Source organism: Melanostigma gelatinosum (genome assembly GCF_949748355.1).
Source record: "Melanostigma gelatinosum genome assembly, chromosome: 10".
Classification (NCBI taxonomy): Eukaryota; Metazoa; Chordata; class Actinopteri; order Perciformes; family Zoarcidae; genus Melanostigma; species Melanostigma gelatinosum.
The window spans coordinates 4,880,437-4,901,392 of NC_136643.1; the positions used below are offsets into that span (position 1 = coordinate 4,880,437).

Sequence of the window (20,956 nt, forward strand, 5' to 3'; positions counted from 1 at the left end):
CTGACGCGGCCCCCCACTAATCTATACTAATCTATGGAGAACCTGACAAGGAGGAGGAGGCCAAGGTTTTCCATGCAGGCACTTAGCTGAGTAGAGTTGGAAAAAAATAAATAAAAAAACAGAGATGAGGGCCTTACATTATTTATACGTGCTAATGGTGGCTGTCTGTCTGTGTGTGTGAATCAGCAGCAGAACAATCTGCTAAAATAGACACAGCTGTAATCAAGGCCATACATTTCCTGTTCTCCGCTGACTGCAGGGTCAATTGGAGTCGGTTTAGTAGCATTTGAAACCCTTGCAGTAGATTATCTCCTTTTAATGGAGACTAAAGACATTGCAGGAGTAGACTGCCGCTGCCAAAAGGAAAAGATAACCACGAAGCAAAGCCACCCCGTGTGCGAGAGGAATCCCTCACACGGTTCCTACTGTGCACGTAAGATATCATTGTACAGTGATAAGAACAACAGCTCATGTGCCTAGTTTGGTCCGCAAAAGGAATCCATTAGTCTTATTGTGCAGCCCTTAAGCTCGGCATCACGCACATGTGCCTCTCATTTCCCATGGCGGTCCAGAAGTATCCTTCAACATCCTATTGTAAAGTTTACCAGGGGAGAGGTTCAGTGTGTTAAAGTGCCCTGAGAGAAACGCTAAACGATGTAAATGCAGGCAGCTGCTTGCCGCTAATGCCGTACAGTAGGCGAGGAGGCCCAGGCGAGGCTGGATGTGTACAGTATCTATAGAACATTACGGGCTCTCTTTCATGTCCTCGTGCTCTCTAATGGGAACAACATGAAGGCAGAGTCAACGTGGACGGGACCGCGCTTCAAAGCCAAGCTGCGACATGTTCCGTTTCCGTTGTTGTTTCAAACACAACAACACATTTGGGTGGCCAAAAAAAAAACTGCTTGGGTTGTGTGTTTTTGAGGTTATAGTATACATGTATAAGCAAAATTAGGTCACATGAAAGTATTACGAGGGTTTGAGCCGCGAAGATATTTAATAGGCTTCCCAACATTTTGTCTGGCCACAACTCAAGAACACCCCCCCCCCCCCTCCCCCCATTGACACCGCAGGCTGTTCTTATCCAGCATTAGTAGCTACACCTACAAATAAGGTGTCATAATTCGTAAGTATCCCACAAAATAATTTTTAATGTTATCCACGTAATCGTGAACGAGGAAATATAAAGATCGCAAAAGCCCACACAAGGGGCGCGGGAGGGATGGATCCAACAAACAGCGATCTTTCAGACAGGAGACAGCAACGCATGTGAAACGAGAAGTCACTGTTAATTTACTAGTCACGTAACATGCATACTTACAGAGTTACCTAGTAACTACAGTAATGATACTTCTGGAGTTATTTTAATCCAAACGACTTTTCCTCAACCTAACTACACAGACCTCCGGTTCTGCTGAATGAAGCCAATGCGGAAGTGTCTTGAAACTTGCATTCTCTCTACTGCCCAGCAGGGGGCGACTCCTCTGGTTGCAAAATGAAATCTGATTGTATAGAAGTCTATGAGAAAGTGACTCTACTTCTCACTTGATTTATTACCTCAGTAAACATTGTAAGCATGAGTTTATGTCTCAATCTCTAGTTTCAAGTCTTCTTCAATACAGCATGATGTTCGTTTCGTAAATTATGGTCCATTTAGAGTCAAATATATCATAAAGCGGAGTATGCTTTAGGGCGGGCTTACTGTGATTGACAGGTCGCTGACGCTACCAGAGATGTATACGGTGTCTCTATGTAAGTCCTCTGCATTCCATGGTAATCAGTCTGTTCATCAGTTGCAAAAAAAACAAAACATGGTCACGGCGAATTCACCGAACTCGAGGCTTCAACACAGCAGTCCACCAATGGGTGACGTCATGATGACTACGTCCAGTCTGTGGTATTTCACTGTCTTTTTCTAAACCTAATCAAGTAGTTTTGTTGCCGAAACCTAACTGTCTAACAAGTTTATTCAATAATACTGTATGCATGTAACGAGCAGAAATGTACATGCGTTGCTGTTTTTCGTAGGAAAATGCACAATTGTATTTGGATACGTTGACCCATCGTGTTCCAGATAGATTCATTTTAGTTGGTTTTAAACTGAATGTTATTTAAATGGTCTGTATTTCACAACGTGATCAGTAATATAGCAGCAAACAAGTGTTAGCAATGTAAAGATCTAGTGGCGTAATGTCTACCTGAGCAGAGAATGAAGTCACTGTACCTCTGGGTGTGTTGTCTCCCGAGCTTCTTCTTGCTTTGCTGACATAGCCAGTCCGGCTGTGCATGCCTGATAGTGCATGTTACTGCACGTGAGCTAGCCCCGCTGGTTAGCTCACTGCCGCTGCTCTGCTGCTGTGTTTTGACGGTTACAGCTGTTACCGCCGCCCCGACCGACAGCGTCGTAGCGGTAAGCATATCCACCCTCAGGTAAACACAGGTAGCTTCTGTCAGCTCGTTAGCCATAGTTTGTAGTGTTAGCGCTGTTAGCACCGTTAGCTGAGAGATGTCAGCTCGCCGTCGAGAGGCAATGCTCCCAATCTCGTATCTTGCACCTTAAACACTGCATTCAACAAAAGGATATTGTATGTTATTTTAATGCAATTTAACTGTCGATGTTTAGGTTGGTTTGGTCAAGTTTGCATTTGTAGTTCTACCACTTGGAGCGGCATGGAGCTCGACATTTGGAGAATTTATCCAATACTTGAGCTAACTATTTCCACTGTTTATCCAACACCTTGTGTCAACTATTTCCAGGATTTATCCACTACTATTAGCTATCTGTTACAACCATGTATCATTTTAGATCTGTTTTAGAACTGTTTTGACTTCTAACACGTACTAGTGCAACAGTGAATATAATTTAATTGTAATCTATATTTTACAATATAGAGGAGCTACCCCACTATCTTTACACATAGCTCCTGGCACCTGCAGAAGTACCCAGGCTGTTCACTGTACCACATTTCTTTTTTTTCACATTGAGATGGGTAGTTTGTCCGATATCTGTTTCAACATTTCCAAACCGCACGGAACATAAATGAACATGAAAGACAGAAACTCTCGAGAAACCCTTTATCACGATAAAGATAAGTAGTCCAACAAAGCACTACAGTATTCAGAAAAACAAATACAGCAGCACTGTCTCTGATCATCATTTGATAGTGTGCTGACACGCAAACTCTATTAAGCTGTCTTCAAATATGCAAAAATGATATGATTTTACAATGATTACATATTCACTTCCCCAGCTGGCTGGCTCCAAGCGTCTCCATTTGTCATCGACTATTGTGTCCAATTATATGATTAGCTTTGAACACTCCAGCACTTCGAGAGCTCTCGTGTGTTCTGCCGCGCCGAGTGATTCACAAACAAAGTCATTACAACATGTATTCACACATATCAAATAACAAAACAGATGGCCACTGTGCTCGCCGCCTGATTTGTTTTCCACACGAGTGGTGAAAAAAAAGAGAAAAAAAAGTATTTTGTGCGGGCTGTGTTTAATGCTGACTGTTTTTATTCCCAAAGAAGAGCAGCTGGCTGTCGCGCTGTTAGATCAGCTCCTATGAAAGACAATCTTGTTTTCATTAATTTCTCTACAACAAAGGCACTTGTTGGGAAGATTTAGAATTATAGCGGGTAAAGCTTCCGGATAATTCATCACAGGGACTTGACAGGAAACTTAATTGTTTTAAATGCCAGTTGCTGTGAGCAGCGCGGCTGGTTTTCCTTTGATGTCTAACAGGTGGGACAGATAGACGGCCCTCTGATGTTTCATTTGACCTTTGACCTCTTGGTAATAAATCCACTTGTAGTCCCCCGGCCGAGAAACCTATCATCATGTGATGAACTGCAGTTCCCAGAATTCCATGTGAGATGAAAATCTTGTAGTCTGCCTCCTCTTATTAAGCACAGTGTAAATCTAGAGAGCCCCTCCCCTGCCGGTGCCCCCCATGGGACCTTATATCAGACTGCCACACGTGTTTTGGAATGTATGTACGGTAGACAATTGCAAGAGACAAATCATTTTTTGATCCCCCTTGAATTGTGTCATGGTTTCAACATATATTTGTCAATGTAAAAGATGATTTTGCAAGTCAAGAACGTTGCAGGTTGTTTTTAGGTTAGTCGTCGTATCATTTCGTTTTGTGTGAAACCGCTCAGTGACCTACATCTCTCGATGAGACGATGCATGTCACCAACATGGCCGTCAGCTAAGTTCCACGCACAAATGTCACGTTATCTTACCTGATGTGTTTTATCCAGCAACTCTTTTTGTCAGCTGAGAAGCGAAAGAACGAGCGAGACCCGTTAACGGTGTGAGCACATCCTGCTGTGAAACAAACTTCTTAGCTGTGTAGTCTTTCTAATTGCGTATCTTAAGTCTTTTTTCAACCGTTTTAAAGACAAACTGTGACTTTTTTTTACATCGTATGTGTAATTCATGGCGGAATTCAAATGGGATCACAAAGTTATTTGTGATTTAACCGTTAGCTACCATACATATGTTTTTTCCAAAATAAGGTCCCATGGTGGTCACCGGAAGGGGCGGGACTTCGCCTTGTTACATCCCACAGACTAAACACTGTACAAACCAACCAAGAACCACATGGACTCCCAGTGCTGTTCATGCTCTTACCACTATTACATGAACTTATCTCTGAGGGAACTCAACTGCATTTTCTTATAAAATTGTGAAAAAAAACATGAAAACAACCGGAATCTGAATTGCACAGTATAACACAATGTATGTAGTTCTGTTTGCAATTGATTGGCCATCGATAACCATTCAGAGAAATGCTATGGTGCAATGTGGGCACACCACAGGACGCCTTGGCTGTCTAATTGAGTAAGACACGACATAGTTATTACTCAGCTACAATGACTCACTGTCTCATCCAGTCAAGACTGAGTACGCGTGACAAACACACTAACACGATTATTCTAACATTTGGCAAATTCTTGAGCTCGGGTGACGATTGTGCTGTCAAAACCGTCAGTTTCTGCTCCTTCTTTTCAAATGAGTCTCTTCGTAGACATAAGACTGTCACACATTCACTACCCTTCTATCTCATCGCTCGTTTGCCATTTGAGGACTAACTTGGGGACAAATTGCAGGATCTTGCACCGCGGTGCTTACACTCAGCGGCAGAAACGTGACATTAAAAGTCTCCCCGTGCAGAAAAAAGGTCTCTTTTAAGGTTACGGTTGCTTTAAATCTAGTAAATAGCCTCGCTGACATCTCTTGAGGATGTTACTGTAAATGCACTTCAAGTGGCTGAATCATTTAACGTCTAATCAATATGATTCGCGTTGCACCACCAAAACACTTTAGTCTGACTCCCGGTTGAGGAAGCTACGACTGTCGTTAACTTCTCTGCGGTGAGGTGGGACGAGCGATCAAGACTGGAATCTTTGCTTTTACAAAGCCAGTTGAAGTGAAATATGATGCAGAAACAAAAGTTAAAAGTAAAGATCCCTAAAGCAGAGGATGAAAAATCTTGCACCATCCACTTCCTTTTTTAAAGAAAGCACAGTTTTGCTGTACTCTGGCAGGTAGATAAGGTCTAGCTGTGCCATGCTGCCATCACCTGGCGGATGAGCTAACAGCAACTTCCGGGTCGATTGCGGTGTGTGTTTAAAACCATGTCTTGTGGCTTCACAAACACAGCGAGGTGACAGAATGTCAAGCATGTGCGTGACATGCGCTTGACATCAGGCAGCATTGATGGTTATATTTAAGCCACGATGCAGCGCTGAGTTGCAGATGTGGTGCAGGGACCGAAATAAAAGCAGCAACTTTTTCAGAACCCACCATCATTTCCTGTTGGTCTCCTCCCACCCCCTACCTCCCACCGAGCGTTGAGGCAGTCAGGCCCTTTTTATAGCTGTTGGTTGACGTTGCTAAGAAGAGTTTCAGTCTTTATGCATAGTAACAAACGCTGAGATGCCGTGGGCTCTGTTTTAAAAGAAATAATTGTGAGCTTTATTATTTTTTTGCCTGCATGTGTTACACCGGAGCCACAGACTCACAAAGATGCACCAGAAAGCATCTCAAGTCTCATGGGTAAGTCAATCAGCTCCGAAACACAGATGTTTTTTGCCACAACAGCAGCACTCCCATACTGTGAGTGTAAATCACGCCTTGGAAATTAAAGTTTTTGATCCTTTTCATAACGAACCACGTACACAGCGAAGCATTCAGTGTTACATTGTGCCAAAGCGCGCACGGTGCACATCAGTGTAGCTTGTCCGGCGTGGGAGTCTGCCGCCCGTCTCATATCATTGCGCTGGTCAGGTTGCTCATCGACCGAATGCTGCCCGTGTGCCTGCTCTTCCGCCTCACGCTCCTCAGATAGTTCCTGTACAGGATCACGCTGATCACCCTGTCCTGGAACTGCTTGGAGACGATGTAGAACAGGATGATGTCCAACACCGTGCTCAGGTTCATCAGGAATGTGGTGAAGACCGCCCACGTGCTGTACCCCCCATCTATGCCCGTCCCCACCAAGCGGAGCACCAGGCACACGTGGAAGGGCACGAAGCACACCAGCACTTGGACGATCAGCGTGATGATTATCCGGATGGACTTCTGCTTCACTTTGGGCTTGAGCTTGGAGGTGCGTCCGTGGATCAGGTTGTCCACGATGACGACGTAGCAGCCGATCATTATGGCTACGGGCACCAGGAAGAAGAAAATGAGCCGCACGAAGTTGACGGGGTTGTCGTGGCGCATGTGGATGATGTCTTGCATCTTGATGCAGGTGGTGAAGTTGGAGGCGCGGTCGGGGTCGTCCTCGGAGAAGAGCAGGGGCACGGTGCTGCCGAGGGTCATGAGCCACACGCCGAGGCTCGCCACCACGGCCTTCGGGACGTTCCTCAGCTCTTTGCTGTGCTTCGGCTGGACGATGGCCATGTAGCGGTCGGCGCTGATCAGAGCAAACAGCCACAGGGCCATGCAGGGGTAGAAGATGGTGAGGGCGGCGCTGATGCGGCAGAAAAGGTCTCCAAAGGGCCAGTAGTCCTGGTGGTGGTAAACCATTCGGAAGGGCAGCAGCAGGATGAAAGTGAGGTCCACCATCGCCACGTTTATCATGTAGACGGTGACCGAGTTCTTCTTCTTGGTGGTGAGAGAGAACACCCACAGAGCGGTGATGTTGACTACGACCCCTATGACGAAGACGAAGGAGTAGAAGACCAGGCCCGCGATGCGGTACTCCACCGACCCCTGCTCCGGCCGCACAGCACCAGACTCCACAGACATGTTGGAGAAGTTTAGATCCAGCTTCATTCTGAAACGTACAGAGTACAGCAACATACGTGTTCATTTCACTTGAGCAATTCCTTTATCATCATTTTTTCACTCTTGATAGCCCATTTGTTTTCATGATTGGAGCTGAATCCTGTTAATTCACTTATGTTGAAAGGGCATGTGCTACTAGCTCCTAATGAGGAAAAAGTGATATTTTGGCTGCATAGGTGGTTTCTCTACATGGAATTGATTGAATATAAAATGGGTAGTTCTGTAATTTACGATAATCTACAAAAATACAGGATTACTGATGGCAAGTTTGACAAATAATCAGTTTGATTTTAAGGTTCAAATTAGGAGCAGCAAGCCAAGGTAATGCAACTTACTTTTGAACATTATGTAGAAGCTACTCCTCATGAGTCCACAAAGTTTGAAGTCTACGGAAGAAAAAAACCATCTGAAAGCATGATGAAAATGGAATTTTTTCAGCAAAAATACAGTGAAAGGTTCTGTGTTTTAAGAGAAAAAAAGAAGTGAAAGGATTGGGTTTCCAGGAGGTGACAAAGCCAGAGACCACGTCTATATGAGAACACATCTCTGTGTTTTACAGTTTGCACAACCTGCTGCTTGATAATTTGAATACCTATTTTTACATGCCGTGCAGCTGCACTGCAAGAGACAGAGGAAGAGAAATAGACCATGCCTGTCTAGATGTGTCATTAATTAAAAAGTAGCATAAACAAGCAAACAGATAGCAACCAGAAAGAAGCATTTACACATCACACAGAGTACAGAGTGGAATCATTTGTGAGGTGCATGAGGGGAACAATGTGGAAGTGAAATTTGTATCGAAGTCGATGCTGTCTTGATAATAAATCACGTGACTTCTGTGTCTGACATTCAAGCATTATTTCAACAGTACTGTCCTGTCCGCGTGTGATCGTTACAAATCAGAAAAACAATTTATGTAAAGCTGCAGAATAATACAAATACGTTTGTCCACACACACACACACACACACACACACACACACACACACACACACACACACACACACACACACACACACACACACACATCAAGTGACTAACAAAACAAGTCTGCCAAAATGACTTTTTCCCCGTCCGTCTGAAAGGTCGGACGGATCAGGTCGCCTTGCCTGAACAATAAAAGACTGCACTCACCACAGAAATCATACAAACATCTTGACAAGCTCGCGCCAACAGGTTTATGAAGCGGCGCGGGGCGATTTATCGGAGCCCTCGGCCAAAAAAACAGGGAAGTTGAATGCCTTTTTTCTTAAAGGGTAATGTGATAGAAACGGTGGCTGGGCTGAACAACGGCGTAAAGCCCCCAGCCACTTCCTGTGCAGTCTACTTTCGCTACTTCAGATTCCTTTACAGTATCCACGTAGTCGGAACACAAAGGGCTACAGCTTTTCCACAGTCTGCAATTACAACCCCCTTAAAGAAAATGATGTGCCATTAGAAGTGGGAGTGTGTTTGGCAGGCAGAGAGATGGCAGATTTAGGGCGAGTTATTGATTGGAAAAGTGGGGTCTGTCACAGCACATTAGTTCTCAGGGGAGTAATCCACAGCAGGTTGCTGTGAGAAGCATCTGCTGCTGGAGAGAAGTAATTAAAAACAGGATGTTGAGGCAGTTGCCATATAAACAGGAAATAAGACGGCGGTAATAGACACTTCACGCTGATGCTGTGAGATGGTTTTACACCACGTCGACTTAATGGATGCAAAGCGCGTACCTCAGGTGAAAAAGCTCAAGGTCAGGCCGGACCCGGATTGAATACAGATTAGTGTGTGTGTGTGTGTGTGTGTGTGTGCGTGTGTGTGTGTGTGTGTGTGTGTGTGTGTGTGTGTGTGTGTGTGTGTGTGTGTGTGTGTGTGTGTGTGTGTGTGTGAGCTGGTGACTACTATGAATTAGGACATTTGGCTCGGAGACATTGTGTAATCCAAACTTCTCCTAACTGGTACTTTCCATTCCCATTATAGATCTTGTGAAATCGAGAGTACGTCCACACTTTCCCACGATTTACAGCACGACGCTTCCTCCTTCGTGCTGTCTGGTTTACCCCTCCATTAAAAAATAAAGGTCACGTCTATCTTTCACATATTTAGTTTGTGATGATGAACTTACTTCCCTGCTTACTACATTATTTCGTGTTTTTATCACGGTGTTTTCTCCTGGAAGCTGCTCATTCGGTCTAAATCTTATTCCCAGGAAATAACTCTCGATCTGCTTGTCCTCTCGATGTGTCTTAAACAATCTCATGCCAGATGGCGCTTTGTGTTCATTGCAATATGTTGTTATGACAACAGTCTGTGCGATGTTTTCCTCTCTTTGATACTTGTCATGTGGCTGCCTCAATAAGTCCTCCGCTCCATAATAAATTATTGGTCTTTATTATTCGCCTGTATATATAAATATATATATATAAAACTATATGAGTTTATTTATTCTAACAGGTATCTATCTATCTTCTGTCTTTTTGCCCTTCCCTGAAATCATTTTGTGTTATACTCTGCCATTCTTGTTTAATATCAACCAAACAAAGTGATTGATACTGTTTCATACACCTGTCAACATTTAGATCCGGTATAAACTGCCTGCGGAGAGTCCATTTAACTTCCTGTCACCGTCACCACTTTACCCTGCTTCACACTGCCCTCTAGAGGCCGAAGATAATCACTGCACAGGTCGTCAGAGGTCTAAGCATAAGTCAGTATTATAGCGGTATAATATCATGTGTTAGATATGTCAACAGTAGCAAGTTTTTCCCAAACTGTTTTACTTTTACTTTTCCAGTACAAAATAGCTTAGAATTGTATCTAAGTTATCGTTTAATGTATTGTTCTATTGGTATGACCCATTTTTTATATTGTCTGTCTTTCTCTCTCTTTCTTTTTAAAAGTTAAAGACCCCCTCCAGACATTCTTTGAAAGATAAAACTAAGTACTCGACTTTGATTAATAATGTGTAATAATATTTTTTACAACCAGGTAATGTTTGGCGTTTCTGCTTCATTACTTTAATTAATCGATTATCAACACAGTTCCTGTCGTTGATTACCCGTCCCATTTCAGCTCCAGCTCCCTGCTCTAGTATTGTACTGTGGCTACACAGCAGCATTGAGCTCATGTTTCCACAACAAGCAGAAGGGCTAAACTGCATTTAGCTCAGAGTAAACACCCGTATTGCTCCGTGGTTTTGAGGGAGGCTCGGCGGTGGCTTCGCTGGTCGTTGAGCTTCACCATCAGCGTGGAGAAATTGACTCTGCTGAACTCTGTCTTCACCTGTGCCGTGTTTCCGCGCCATCTGTTGTTGAGGCCTTGCAGATGTATGAGTGTGATCACACATGGAGAAGAGTTGAGATACATATTGGGTCTGTTTTACCTGCTGTTCTTTCCCTGATGCTTCACGAAGTGTCTGTGATACAAAGTGATATTTTCTGTCAAGGGATTTGTAAATATATGCTGAGCCCCTGTAACGAAACTAAGAGCAAAATGAGTGGGCTGTGTTATGTCTGTAAATTACTTCCTCAAAATCCAGAACTGTGAGCAAACCTTTTGCAAAATACTAACAGTATTATCCAACATCAAAAAGAGCATTGAAAAGCACGAATATAAATCATCAACATCATATATAACGATATCATCTATTTAGGAAAAGTCCCCAGGGGATCAGCATATGCACCACCCACACCTGATGCTCAGAGTAGATCCACAGGATGTGTTCCTGATTCTACTCTACATCACACTTCTAGAGCTTCCTATTAACTGTAGAGGCCTGCTTGTGATGGGGTGTTAAACCAGCCGACATGTTCCCCATGAATCATGTCCATATTCACTGCACGATTCTGCAGTACATGATTTACATTGGCTGCCAACGTACAGCGTAGGAAGCAGTGTGGCCTCTATGTTCCACATTACTAAGTGTAAAGTAATGTGAAGGTGTTGAAAAGACTTGTAACACATCAGGCCTCTCATGCTACAGATCGTTTGGCTTTCTGCTACAGACCAACAAGTTGTCTTTCTCAAACCTTACCTTGTTGTTTGCTATAACCGTGGTCTACAGCCTTAAACCTAAAAGCACCTTAACCATACTAACCATTTTAGAAACTGTTGGCAGAAACATCCAATATCAAGGTTTGGTCTTTAATAGCTTTTTGTATGTTATATATAAAATTAGGACCAATATTGTGTACATATTATGATACATCCAAGTTATACTATAGTACATTTTTAAAGGGGAGCACCACCTAAATGAAGAATTCTAATATGTTATTTCCATGGCCGAGGAAAGTTCAATCAATATGTGTGAACAGGAGCTGCTCTCTCTCTCTCAAAGAAAGAAACCACAGAAGGAAGTCTCAAACCTGTGTCATCAAGTTCAAAGTGTGGAGCTGCTCCAGAGACAATGAATGCTCGAATGACTTTGTTCTTTTTCTCTTTCATACCCAAATGAGCTTGATTGGATTGTAATGTTGTCAGTTGTGAAACACAACGTGTATCATATACTGTCTACGGAGCAGCTCCTCACTTCATACTTGATGGCATCACACATTTGAATTGTATCACTCTGTAGTTTTGGGATTTAGGTGAGAGTTGTTCAAATTTACAAATATGTTTGCACCGTCTTAGTCAACAGGAATAACATGTAGGAATTCTGAACATGTAACTACACCTGCCATGTTTCACAAATGTAATTACGATGTGTACTTTTATGGTGGCGTCAGTGGAATTGAATTGAAATGAGCACAGGCCCCGAAATGGATCCTTGAGGAACTCCCTCGGTTGACCCATCTGATGTTAAATCGTGACCTTCTAAGCTGATTCTGGGAAATATGTTCACCCTCAAGTAACATTCTAACAGTTGAACAACCAGGTTCCCTGTTAACAAAGTGCAGCGGGTGTGGTTTCAAGGTACAGTGTTTTTTTTTAATCTTGTGCAACAAATATGCAGCAATGCACCAGCAAAGAAGACTGCAAGCTAGTAAACATGGATGCAAACAATGCTGGATTCAAAGTACTTACAAATTTAGCTCAGCAAATGTTGAATGAGGAATGAAATGCACTCAACACATTTGTTAGACCTCCGGAATACACACATTGCATCATGGTGAACAGCACTGCATGTAAATGTAACTTCTGTATGTTCACAAGAAAAATTCAGCAGGGGCCCTTAAATTAAGTGACATCATAGACCACACTTTTATCACAAGGAAATTAATGGTAAAACAGACAAACATGTGGTGCTTTTCCCACCAATTAAGGTTAATTCAATTGTCAGGCAGTTGAAATAATGAGCGTACACTTTCCTGAGGTTTTACAATGTGCTGAACTGAAACGTGAGGCAAAAACAACCTGAGGTTGTGAGTCTGAATTGGTTTTGGAATGAAGCTCATGTTTGCTTCTACCTTCACCTCAGTTCATAAAAGTAACACTGTGAGGATGGGATCAGATGTGAGGTCATTGTCCGGTTGCAAATATTACACTGCTCCACTCTTCACACACTGTACATGAGCTAAGCTTTCATTACTTTTACAGTCCATAGGCATTTAAATGTGGGTATGACTTGATGTCAACTCGACTGTCCACCTCCGACACGCTCTGCTTCGTGCTCATACTCGTCAGCGCTCAAGTCTTTTCGGGCAGGAGGCTGTAGGACTATAGCCTCCTTTCTTTCCATTGCTGCAGTAATCTCTGCTTTCCTGAGAAATTCACCAATACTAATAAGAAAATATGTAAACACAAGAAGTGCTGGAATTTCATTCTGTCGCTCTGTTGATGTTCTTAAAAAAAAAAAAAAAACTTTCCTTATGTAAACAGATTTAGTCCGTGATAACTGGATTTATTTTGGATCCAGATGCTTGGAGTCCCTGGTGGCATAAGTGAGTCCACTTCAATGGTCACGATGATTTGTTCGAGGCACTATTTGACTGGTCTTGATTAAAGTAGGCCTCGAGTGTAAAAGGTCCTCGCCTCTTGTGTGCCTCAGTTCCTTCATTTACTCTTCCGGGTGAAATCTCCTCTCTGTGAGTCTCTCGCTGGCGGCTCCAAAAGTAGAACTGTTGAGTTGGATCTTGTTGCCGTCTATAATATCCTTGGAGGAGCCTTCTGGTGACGTCCTCACAGCACTGGAGAAGGACATGCTGACGTGCAGCTTCAGCAGCTTCAGGAGTTTCCTCTTGTAGCCCTTGCAGGCGAAGAAGTAGATGAAGGGATCCAGGCAGGAGTTGAGGTTCATCAGGCACACGGTGATGTGCAGCGACACCTGGAAGGCCGTGAGATCGGCGCAGTCGGGGCTCGACACCAGCTTGCGGATCATGTACTGCAGGATGTCGATGTGATAAGGGCTGAAGCAGACAATGAACACCAGGGACACGCAGCAGATCACACCGATGGCCTTGCGGCTCCGGCCGGACTTTTCCGTCAAATGGTTGCTCTTGGCGGAGAAGTAGAGTTTGGAGCACAGGATGGAGTAGCACACGAGGATGGTCACCATGGGCACAACGTAACCCAGGAAGACGGCACCGATCAGTATGGTGGCAATGTGGTCGACCTTCTCAAAGTTGGGGTACTCCATGCAGGTGATGAAGCCATCGGGTTCCTCGTTGGTCATCGGCATGCCCACGAGGGGGAGGGTCTGCGCCAGGACCAGCAGCCACACGCCGACGCAGATGTAGCGCACGTTGCTGATCTTCCGGAGGCGGGCAAACGGCAGAGGCAGGACAACGGCGATGAAGCGGTCCATGCTGAGGCACGTCATGAAGTTGACCCCGGCGTAGGTGTTGATGTAGAAGATGAGTCCCGAGATCTTGCACAGCGCCTCGCCCAGAGGCCAGTGGAAGCCCAGGGCGTAGTAGACGATCCTCACGGGCAGGGAGAGGGTGAAGAGGATGTCGGAGATGACCAGGTTGAGGGAGTACAAGGTGGTGGAGTTCATCTTCTTCAGATTGGGACGGATGACATGGAGGGCGAGGCTGTTGCCGAGCAGCCCCACGAGGAACACGACAGAGTAGAAAAGAGGCATGAGGACCCTGGCGTAGTCCCGGTGGGCATACAGGGTGTCACAGGTGGGCTCGTTAGAGGCATTGTTGGGGGATGACAAGGCGACGGTCACAGGTGCAGCAGTAGAACCCATCTTGATATTGTTGGAACCAGTAACTGCAAATAAAAGGAAAAATTAAATGTGAGACATTTATTTCATTGTGCTATTTTTTCTCTCTCTCTCCTCTGATCCAAAATATGTTTTCAAAGGAAACAAAATCGGAGGTGTCAAGCAACGAAACACTGAGTCTATGCCTATGTTGAAATGAAACTCTGTCAAGATCTTGCTTTCAAAAAGGAAGTAAGAGAAGTTACAGCATTTGTCATTACTACTGCCAGTTTCATTAAAGTACAGAACCTGAAATTGTCTGCAGTGTAATTCAAAGATGATGTTAAAAACAAAACGTCCTTTTGAGGATTTCACCACATATCGAAGGGTCCAATGAAGAATGCATAAGGGTGACATGACTTTAATTTTGTTTCTTTTACTAAAAATAGTTTTGAGCAGTTTCAGTGAACTCTCAGCTGATTTACCAGCAAAAACTTCAACTTTCACCTTTATTTTTATCCCCAGAGGGCAATTGGTCCCACAGCATAAGGTATATAAGAAAACATGGAAGAACATAGAATAAAGGGCAGGAGAAGTGGGCTCGAAGTCCAACGACAGAAGTCCCCGGTGTTCCACTCACATGTCCACAGTGTGAGTCACGTGTCCCGTGAAATAGAAATGTTTTTTCTCTGCGGTGTGTGGTGCCACCTTGTGGTTCTTTTTGAGCAAAGCCCAGCAGACACCAAACTTGTCTATTTCCTCAGTCACTGTCACTCAACAAGACTTTGCACAATCAAGCCTTCACATTTCTCAAAACAAAAGGTGATAGTTCAATTTAAAAAAGAACCCCCATAAAAACAGGGTACAAGTCAGATGTGATTTAATCAGGTGTCTGACTGAAGCGGGAAAGGATCTGTCCTGTTTTCACTTTTCATTGGGATTGTAGGAAGACACAACTTATCATTTGAAGGGTATGAGATCAATGTGAGTACATTTCCAACCTGTTTATGAGAATAAAGGATTTAAAGGTGCAGTAACCGTGCCCCACTGGCTGACTCACAGGACATAGCTGTTGTTTTCGTGCCGTTTGCCGCTAAAAGTGACATGAAGGAAATCTGTGAACAATAACACGTCATGACTGGGATTCTGAATACAGCTGCAGCACTCTCACACTTACTCTGCATTCAAAAAAATAAGCTGTGTGTTGAGAGACGTCCTTGTCTATGAGGAAGTCAGCTTCCCCAGGGTGCTCTGCCTTAGAATGGCAGGCCGTTGGAAAGTCATATTGTTGGAGCCAAAATTATAACCCGCTCTGCTGGAGCACATGATGCAGCGGAGAAACACGCTTCCTGGCTCATTAGCACAAGTGAAGAAAAAAAGGATCACTCTTTCTAAAATGCCTTTCTTATCCAAATGAAGTTATACACGTACATTTAACAATCAGTAAATGAATCTTTGTTTTATATCAAGAATATGCTCTGTACTTTTCCAATAACACTCGAGCTGTTGTGAAAGTGGTTTGCCTCTTAACCGTGGGTGTTGTAACTCAGATTGATAGCGTTCACTCTGGTGTAAATGTGTATTTTTAGCACAAAATTTCCTTCAGAGAAGAGCAAGCTTTTTATTTTTTTCACAAGACAATATTAATTATGTTTAAAGTACAGAAGATATAGTTTGTAAGGGTGTGATGATTCTCCATTAGGTTTCATGTAGTAGATATCTGAGTCTGGAATACCATACAACGTAAATCCATCACAAGCCAAACTGCAAAACTGACACAGCTCGATGTATTACCCACGTTCACTTCACACGCGATGTCGTGTCACCAGGAACGGTTCAACCTGACCCGTCAAAGACAATACAGTTTGTGAAAGGGAACCTACCTTCACAGATGGAATATCTTTTCCCCTTTGCCTTCAGTCACACGGATCCAGAAGACATGACACTTCTCTTGCAAAGCTTATCTCAACTAGAAGGGATGTCCTGACAGCACTACCACAAACTGTCCTGTACGAGAGCAGCATGACATTCAGAAATCAAGATCTGCTCAAGTAACCATAGTGACAAAATAAAATATCCTCTCTCTCTCTCTCTCTCTCTCTCTCTCTCTCTCTCTCTCTCTCTCTCTCTCTCTCTCTCTCTCTCTCTCTCTCTCTCTCTGCCAACATGTGTGCGTGTCTCTCCGCCTCTCTCACTTTTGCATAACCTTTCAAACTTTCTTTCTGTCAGCACACACTTTTGAAACACTGATTGCAACCAAAAAATGAGATAAATCATGTGACACACTGACGTGTGTAATATGTCATTTGGTTGATTGATAAAGCTGAGGGGGTGGGGGGGGGGGGGTTGAGCCATCTGTTTGTGTGTGTGACATATATTGGGAAAGGAAAATCTAGGTTTCATAAAGCGTGCCGTGTGTGTGTGTGTGTGTGTGTGTGTGTGTGTGTGCTCTTTGGAGGATGTGGCTTCAGCTGTACAGACGAGATCGTCCAGAGTTGCTTTTGTTTGCCACCCATCTTGTTTTATTCTTTTGAAGAATAAGTGCAATCTTTGTGCTAATACTAATACTAATTTATTGATGTTGCACAATAAACACATCACAATTCTTTCTCTCTTTTTTCAGTTTCTGATCAATTTGCCTTTTGGTTGTATACAAATGAGTGGCAGCGAAATGAGGAACTTCCCCTTTGCTCCAGAAGCACCTTTGTTTTGATGTCTTGAGCTCAGAATGACTTTCAGAAAAGAAGAGCCATGTGACTCATCTCTCTCTAGATATACATCTCTCTCTTTTTATTTCTTTCTTTTGAAAGAAATAACAATGATTTGCTTTCAGACACCGAGTATTAGGTGTTAGCAGTACTGATTTGTTCTGCCCCAAATCACCAGTGACTTCCTGTGGTTAAAGCACATCGATGCCATGAAAGCTGAAAGCAAAAAGGCGATGGTTTTAGATGTAAGTGTATAGCAGCGTACTGTCGCTTTGGAGTGTGAGATCAGAGACCATTTGAAATGTAAGATGTGGTCAAGCCTTGAGATATTACAGGCAAGAAAATGAGCAGAAGAAAATGCGTTATTAGGTGAAGATTCTGTTCTCTATTTGGATCATTGGTTGCTGAGTATATACTTAAGCTTTGTGTACAAACTGCTGCCCCGTGGTTTTCACACCTGTGAATTTCTCCCGCCCTTCTGAGTACCACTCAGTAGAAGTGTTTCTTTCCAGCTGCAATCAAGAGAAATACAAAAAATAAGTAAAAAATGAAGTTATTAAGAATTGAAAAAATATATGTATACAAGCATCATATTGTGTGTTTTTTTATTGACCACAACCTTCCTTTGTTCAAAACAAGTCCGGCGGCGAGGCAGAGGAAGCAGCCTGACTTCCTCAAGGCCTCGCCTTGTGGGTCTGACTCACTGGGCATCAGACAGCCGGATCACACCGATCGCTGACAGACGGCAGACATGGTGCTCTGCCACGGCTATTCATAGAAGACAATGGAGCTGAAAACCAGAGGACCACTACGGCATCTTTACACTCTGTCCCTGTTGAAATCGGGATGAAGATATAAAACAATGATGATGATAAAAAAAAGCAAAAAAATATATATATATAAATGTGCAGAAACCATGAGAGAATTGGCAGACTTCTCAGAGCATTTGATAAGAATCATTCTTTTGCATATCCTGTGCATAATGAAGGAAGTTATGAGACAAAAAACGTCGAAAGAGGAAATCCTCCGTATCTGTTGAAATATAGTTATCTGCCATTTGTGCTCTAATTTATATGTTTTTGGAGGACGATTAAACGTACAATAACTGTAATATAGTGCTTTGGTATTCCCCTATCATACGCTACTGTTTATTTTGTTCTATGTACTTAAAACTTCTCTGATATGGCTCTTACTCTGTGTGATTTTACAGCACGTATATATATTCCAGTTTGATCACACTACTGACTGGAGGATAATAAATCTCAGCGAGACCTTTGCTCTGTGATAAGATGACAATATGTGGCTCTTGACGTTCAGCCGATCAATTCAATTGCAGAATCCTTTACCAACAACAACATTAGGATTATGTACAGTGCCCTTTAAAGTAGCATTATCTTGATACACCATGTTTCATGAAGCCATGGCGTGCAGATGGTATAAAGTTGCGTTCTCATGGTGATGAATAAAGTGTGTTGTGTGATAGCGGGCCTCTCTCCTGTTGTTCAACACGTGGTTAAGATAAGATTGCAACAGTTTACAGGAAACTTCTGTGGTGTTCAGAAAAAAAGAAAAAGAAGAAAAAAAGCATTGGTTGGGCAACACAATTTACATCAAAACACCAACTATTGACAATTTACAGCACTCTGGTCTTATTTGATATTTGATGATTAGGAAGTTGCAATAGTGTTTTATTTATTGAAACAAGATGCATACATTTTATGGTTTTGTGGTAGACATATCAACACATCGTTAAGACGTTTAACAGAGTACTTCTACCGTTTCAAATCAAATCAAATAATAGTAAATAACCTTTTTCAAAATAATAACACTTTCTGTTTTTCATTTTCACTTTCAGTCTAGCAAACAGCATAATTTAGATCTGGACCAAAATTCTGACCAAATGATGCTTAATGTGTGCTGTAAGGTCAGAATGTGTCGGCCAGTGACACCTTTGTGTTGTGTTGGCTCTGCACACCGGTACACTAGATTTACAATCAAACAATATTCATGGCTGATTTAATGAACTGTGCAGACAGACGCTGATGGTCTTGATTGATGGCCTGACGTGCCCCAAGCCCTTAAGGGTTAAAAGAGCTGAGGGGGGTTCCCCCAAAACAGATGTCAACACTGAAAATTAAAGCTAACACTTTAACCTCACAGTCACAGTTTCATTTAAAATCCAATGTGTTGGAGTACAGACCCAAAACAAATGAAAAAACACTGTCCTAAAACTCTGAAACTGCTCTGTAGTGTCATGTTATTACAGTGACCTTTTTACTGAGCATTAGTTGGATCTAGCTCCTGTTACAGCAGAGGACATGTTGTAATGATCACGTTGTGGCCTAATATCAAAGGCCATTTGTTGTCTGTAGCTTCTCATATGTCACTTTAAATAATGACCCCAACAATACATTTGGATGGTAGAATTTGGAGTACATTTAAAGTATCACATGTTCAGAATTATACTCTCCTCTATGCACAATACATATCATAAAACCAGGCGCCTCTTCTCAGACTCACAGTGTCCTCTTCTGGCTAGAAATGAGTACTGCAGCTGTCGAGGTTCCGCTCATTTACAGTGGGTTCAACAGGAACAGAATAGGTCAAAGATTTGCACTTGTTTAGAATATACTTAGAGTTGTGCTGTAACTTCGTCACAGGATGGCAGCAATGTGTTCACTGCTTCGTCAGATTCCCCTTCAAATAAATTCATAACAGCATTGCAGACAAAAGCTTGTTTACAAACTACAGTTAACTACAGTGGAATATAAACTGATACTATACACTGCAAGTCCATGGTTGTCATCTAAAAGGTAATAAATATTGATGGAAACCATATTAAATATGCACAGAAATCTCCAAAATATTGAATCTTGAATGAAATTAAAATGATGAGAAACAAAAGAACAGATCATTGTATTGTATGTAGCTGTACTTGTAACAGTCTGGTTGTGTGTTACAGTAACAACAGCACTGTGTTTATCTGATACTAATACTAGTCTTATTGGTTAGCTCAGCAAAAGTAACGGCCCCAAACCAAAAAACACTAAAATAACTCTTCAAATCCTTTTTAAAGATATATTAATACATTATTTTCTTCATGTCATTGGGAAATAAATGTCAATATCTCATTTTTGTCGAACTGGTCTAAAATCCTATGGACAGCAACTAAGATAAAGCACAAAAATAAAAGATTAACCCGCACATATATGAACTTCAGTTTCTTCTTTGAACCATTGGGTCTGCCCCACCACCACAACGCCATCACCATGACGTGATTGTCATTTTGGTTTTCTCTCTAAATAAGACATTATTATGCCACAAAAATGTTACAATTAACTTTCATGAAGTGAAAACACACTGTGAAAGGATTAAAGTTGGAAGACAGAAACAATCTCAGACTGGACAACGCCTAGCAACCTGTCAATCACAAGGTAGCCCCGCCCTAAAGCATACCCTGCTTTTTTTATTTACTAAATGAACATCATGCTGTATTGAAGAAGACGTGAACCAAGCGATTGAGACCATAAACTCATGTTTACAATGTCCTGTTCAGGGTCGCGGGGGGTTTAGGCACTTCACTTTGTGTTGTTCGATTGTGACGGAAAAGGTCAGAGTTTCTTGTCCCAGCAGTCAATGTTGACTTAAAAAACATTGTAAAAAATGTTTGACATATCAAACATCATATGGTCCTTTTTACATTAAGGGACAACTGCCGTTTAAACATAAAAATACCATAATCATCTCTCAATTTACACGCACACAACTTGAAATAAACTTGCTGTCCTTAAAATGATATGCTTCTTACATATACATGAAATTTCCATATCAGAACCTTTTAAAAATACCTGAATATGAAGAGCAGACTCACCAAATA

The 20,956-nt window shown here is 42.5% G+C and overlaps 2 protein-coding genes across 2 annotated transcripts; both read right to left on the reverse strand.

Annotated features, from left to right (window-relative positions):
* Positions 1 to 5,988: 5,988 nt before the first annotated feature.
* Positions 5,989 to 8,510, reverse strand: gpr18 (G protein-coupled receptor 18). Its single transcript, XM_079276539.1, has 3 exons — positions 8,440 to 8,510; positions 7,642 to 7,692; positions 5,989 to 7,295 (listed from the first exon to the last, which is right to left on the reverse strand). The coding sequence occupies exon 3, from the start codon at positions 7,292 to 7,294 to the stop codon at positions 6,281 to 6,283; it is 1,014 nt and encodes a 337-aa protein (XP_079132665.1). The 5' UTR covers position 7,295; positions 7,642 to 7,692; positions 8,440 to 8,510; the 3' UTR covers positions 5,989 to 6,280.
* A 3,725-nt stretch (positions 8,511 to 12,235) lies between these two features.
* gpr183a (G protein-coupled receptor 183a) lies at positions 12,236 to 16,374 on the reverse strand. Its single transcript, XM_079276705.1, has 2 exons — positions 16,255 to 16,374; positions 12,236 to 14,439 (listed from the first exon to the last, which is right to left on the reverse strand). Exon 2 carries the CDS (start codon positions 14,414 to 14,416, stop codon positions 13,280 to 13,282), a length of 1,137 nt encoding a protein of 378 aa, XP_079132831.1. The 5' UTR covers positions 14,417 to 14,439; positions 16,255 to 16,374; the 3' UTR covers positions 12,236 to 13,279.
* Between the last annotated feature and the right edge of the window lie 4,582 nt (positions 16,375 to 20,956).

What these genes read in the sequence shown, in the direction of transcription:
- gpr183a (XM_079276705.1), bottom strand. Translation starts at nt 14,416, where the DNA reads ATGGGTTCTACTGCTGCACCTGTGACCGTCGCCTTGTCATCCCCCAAC.
- gpr18 (XM_079276539.1), bottom strand. Translation starts at nt 7,294, where the DNA reads ATGAAGCTGGATCTAAACTTCTCCAACATGTCTGTGGAGTCTGGTGCT.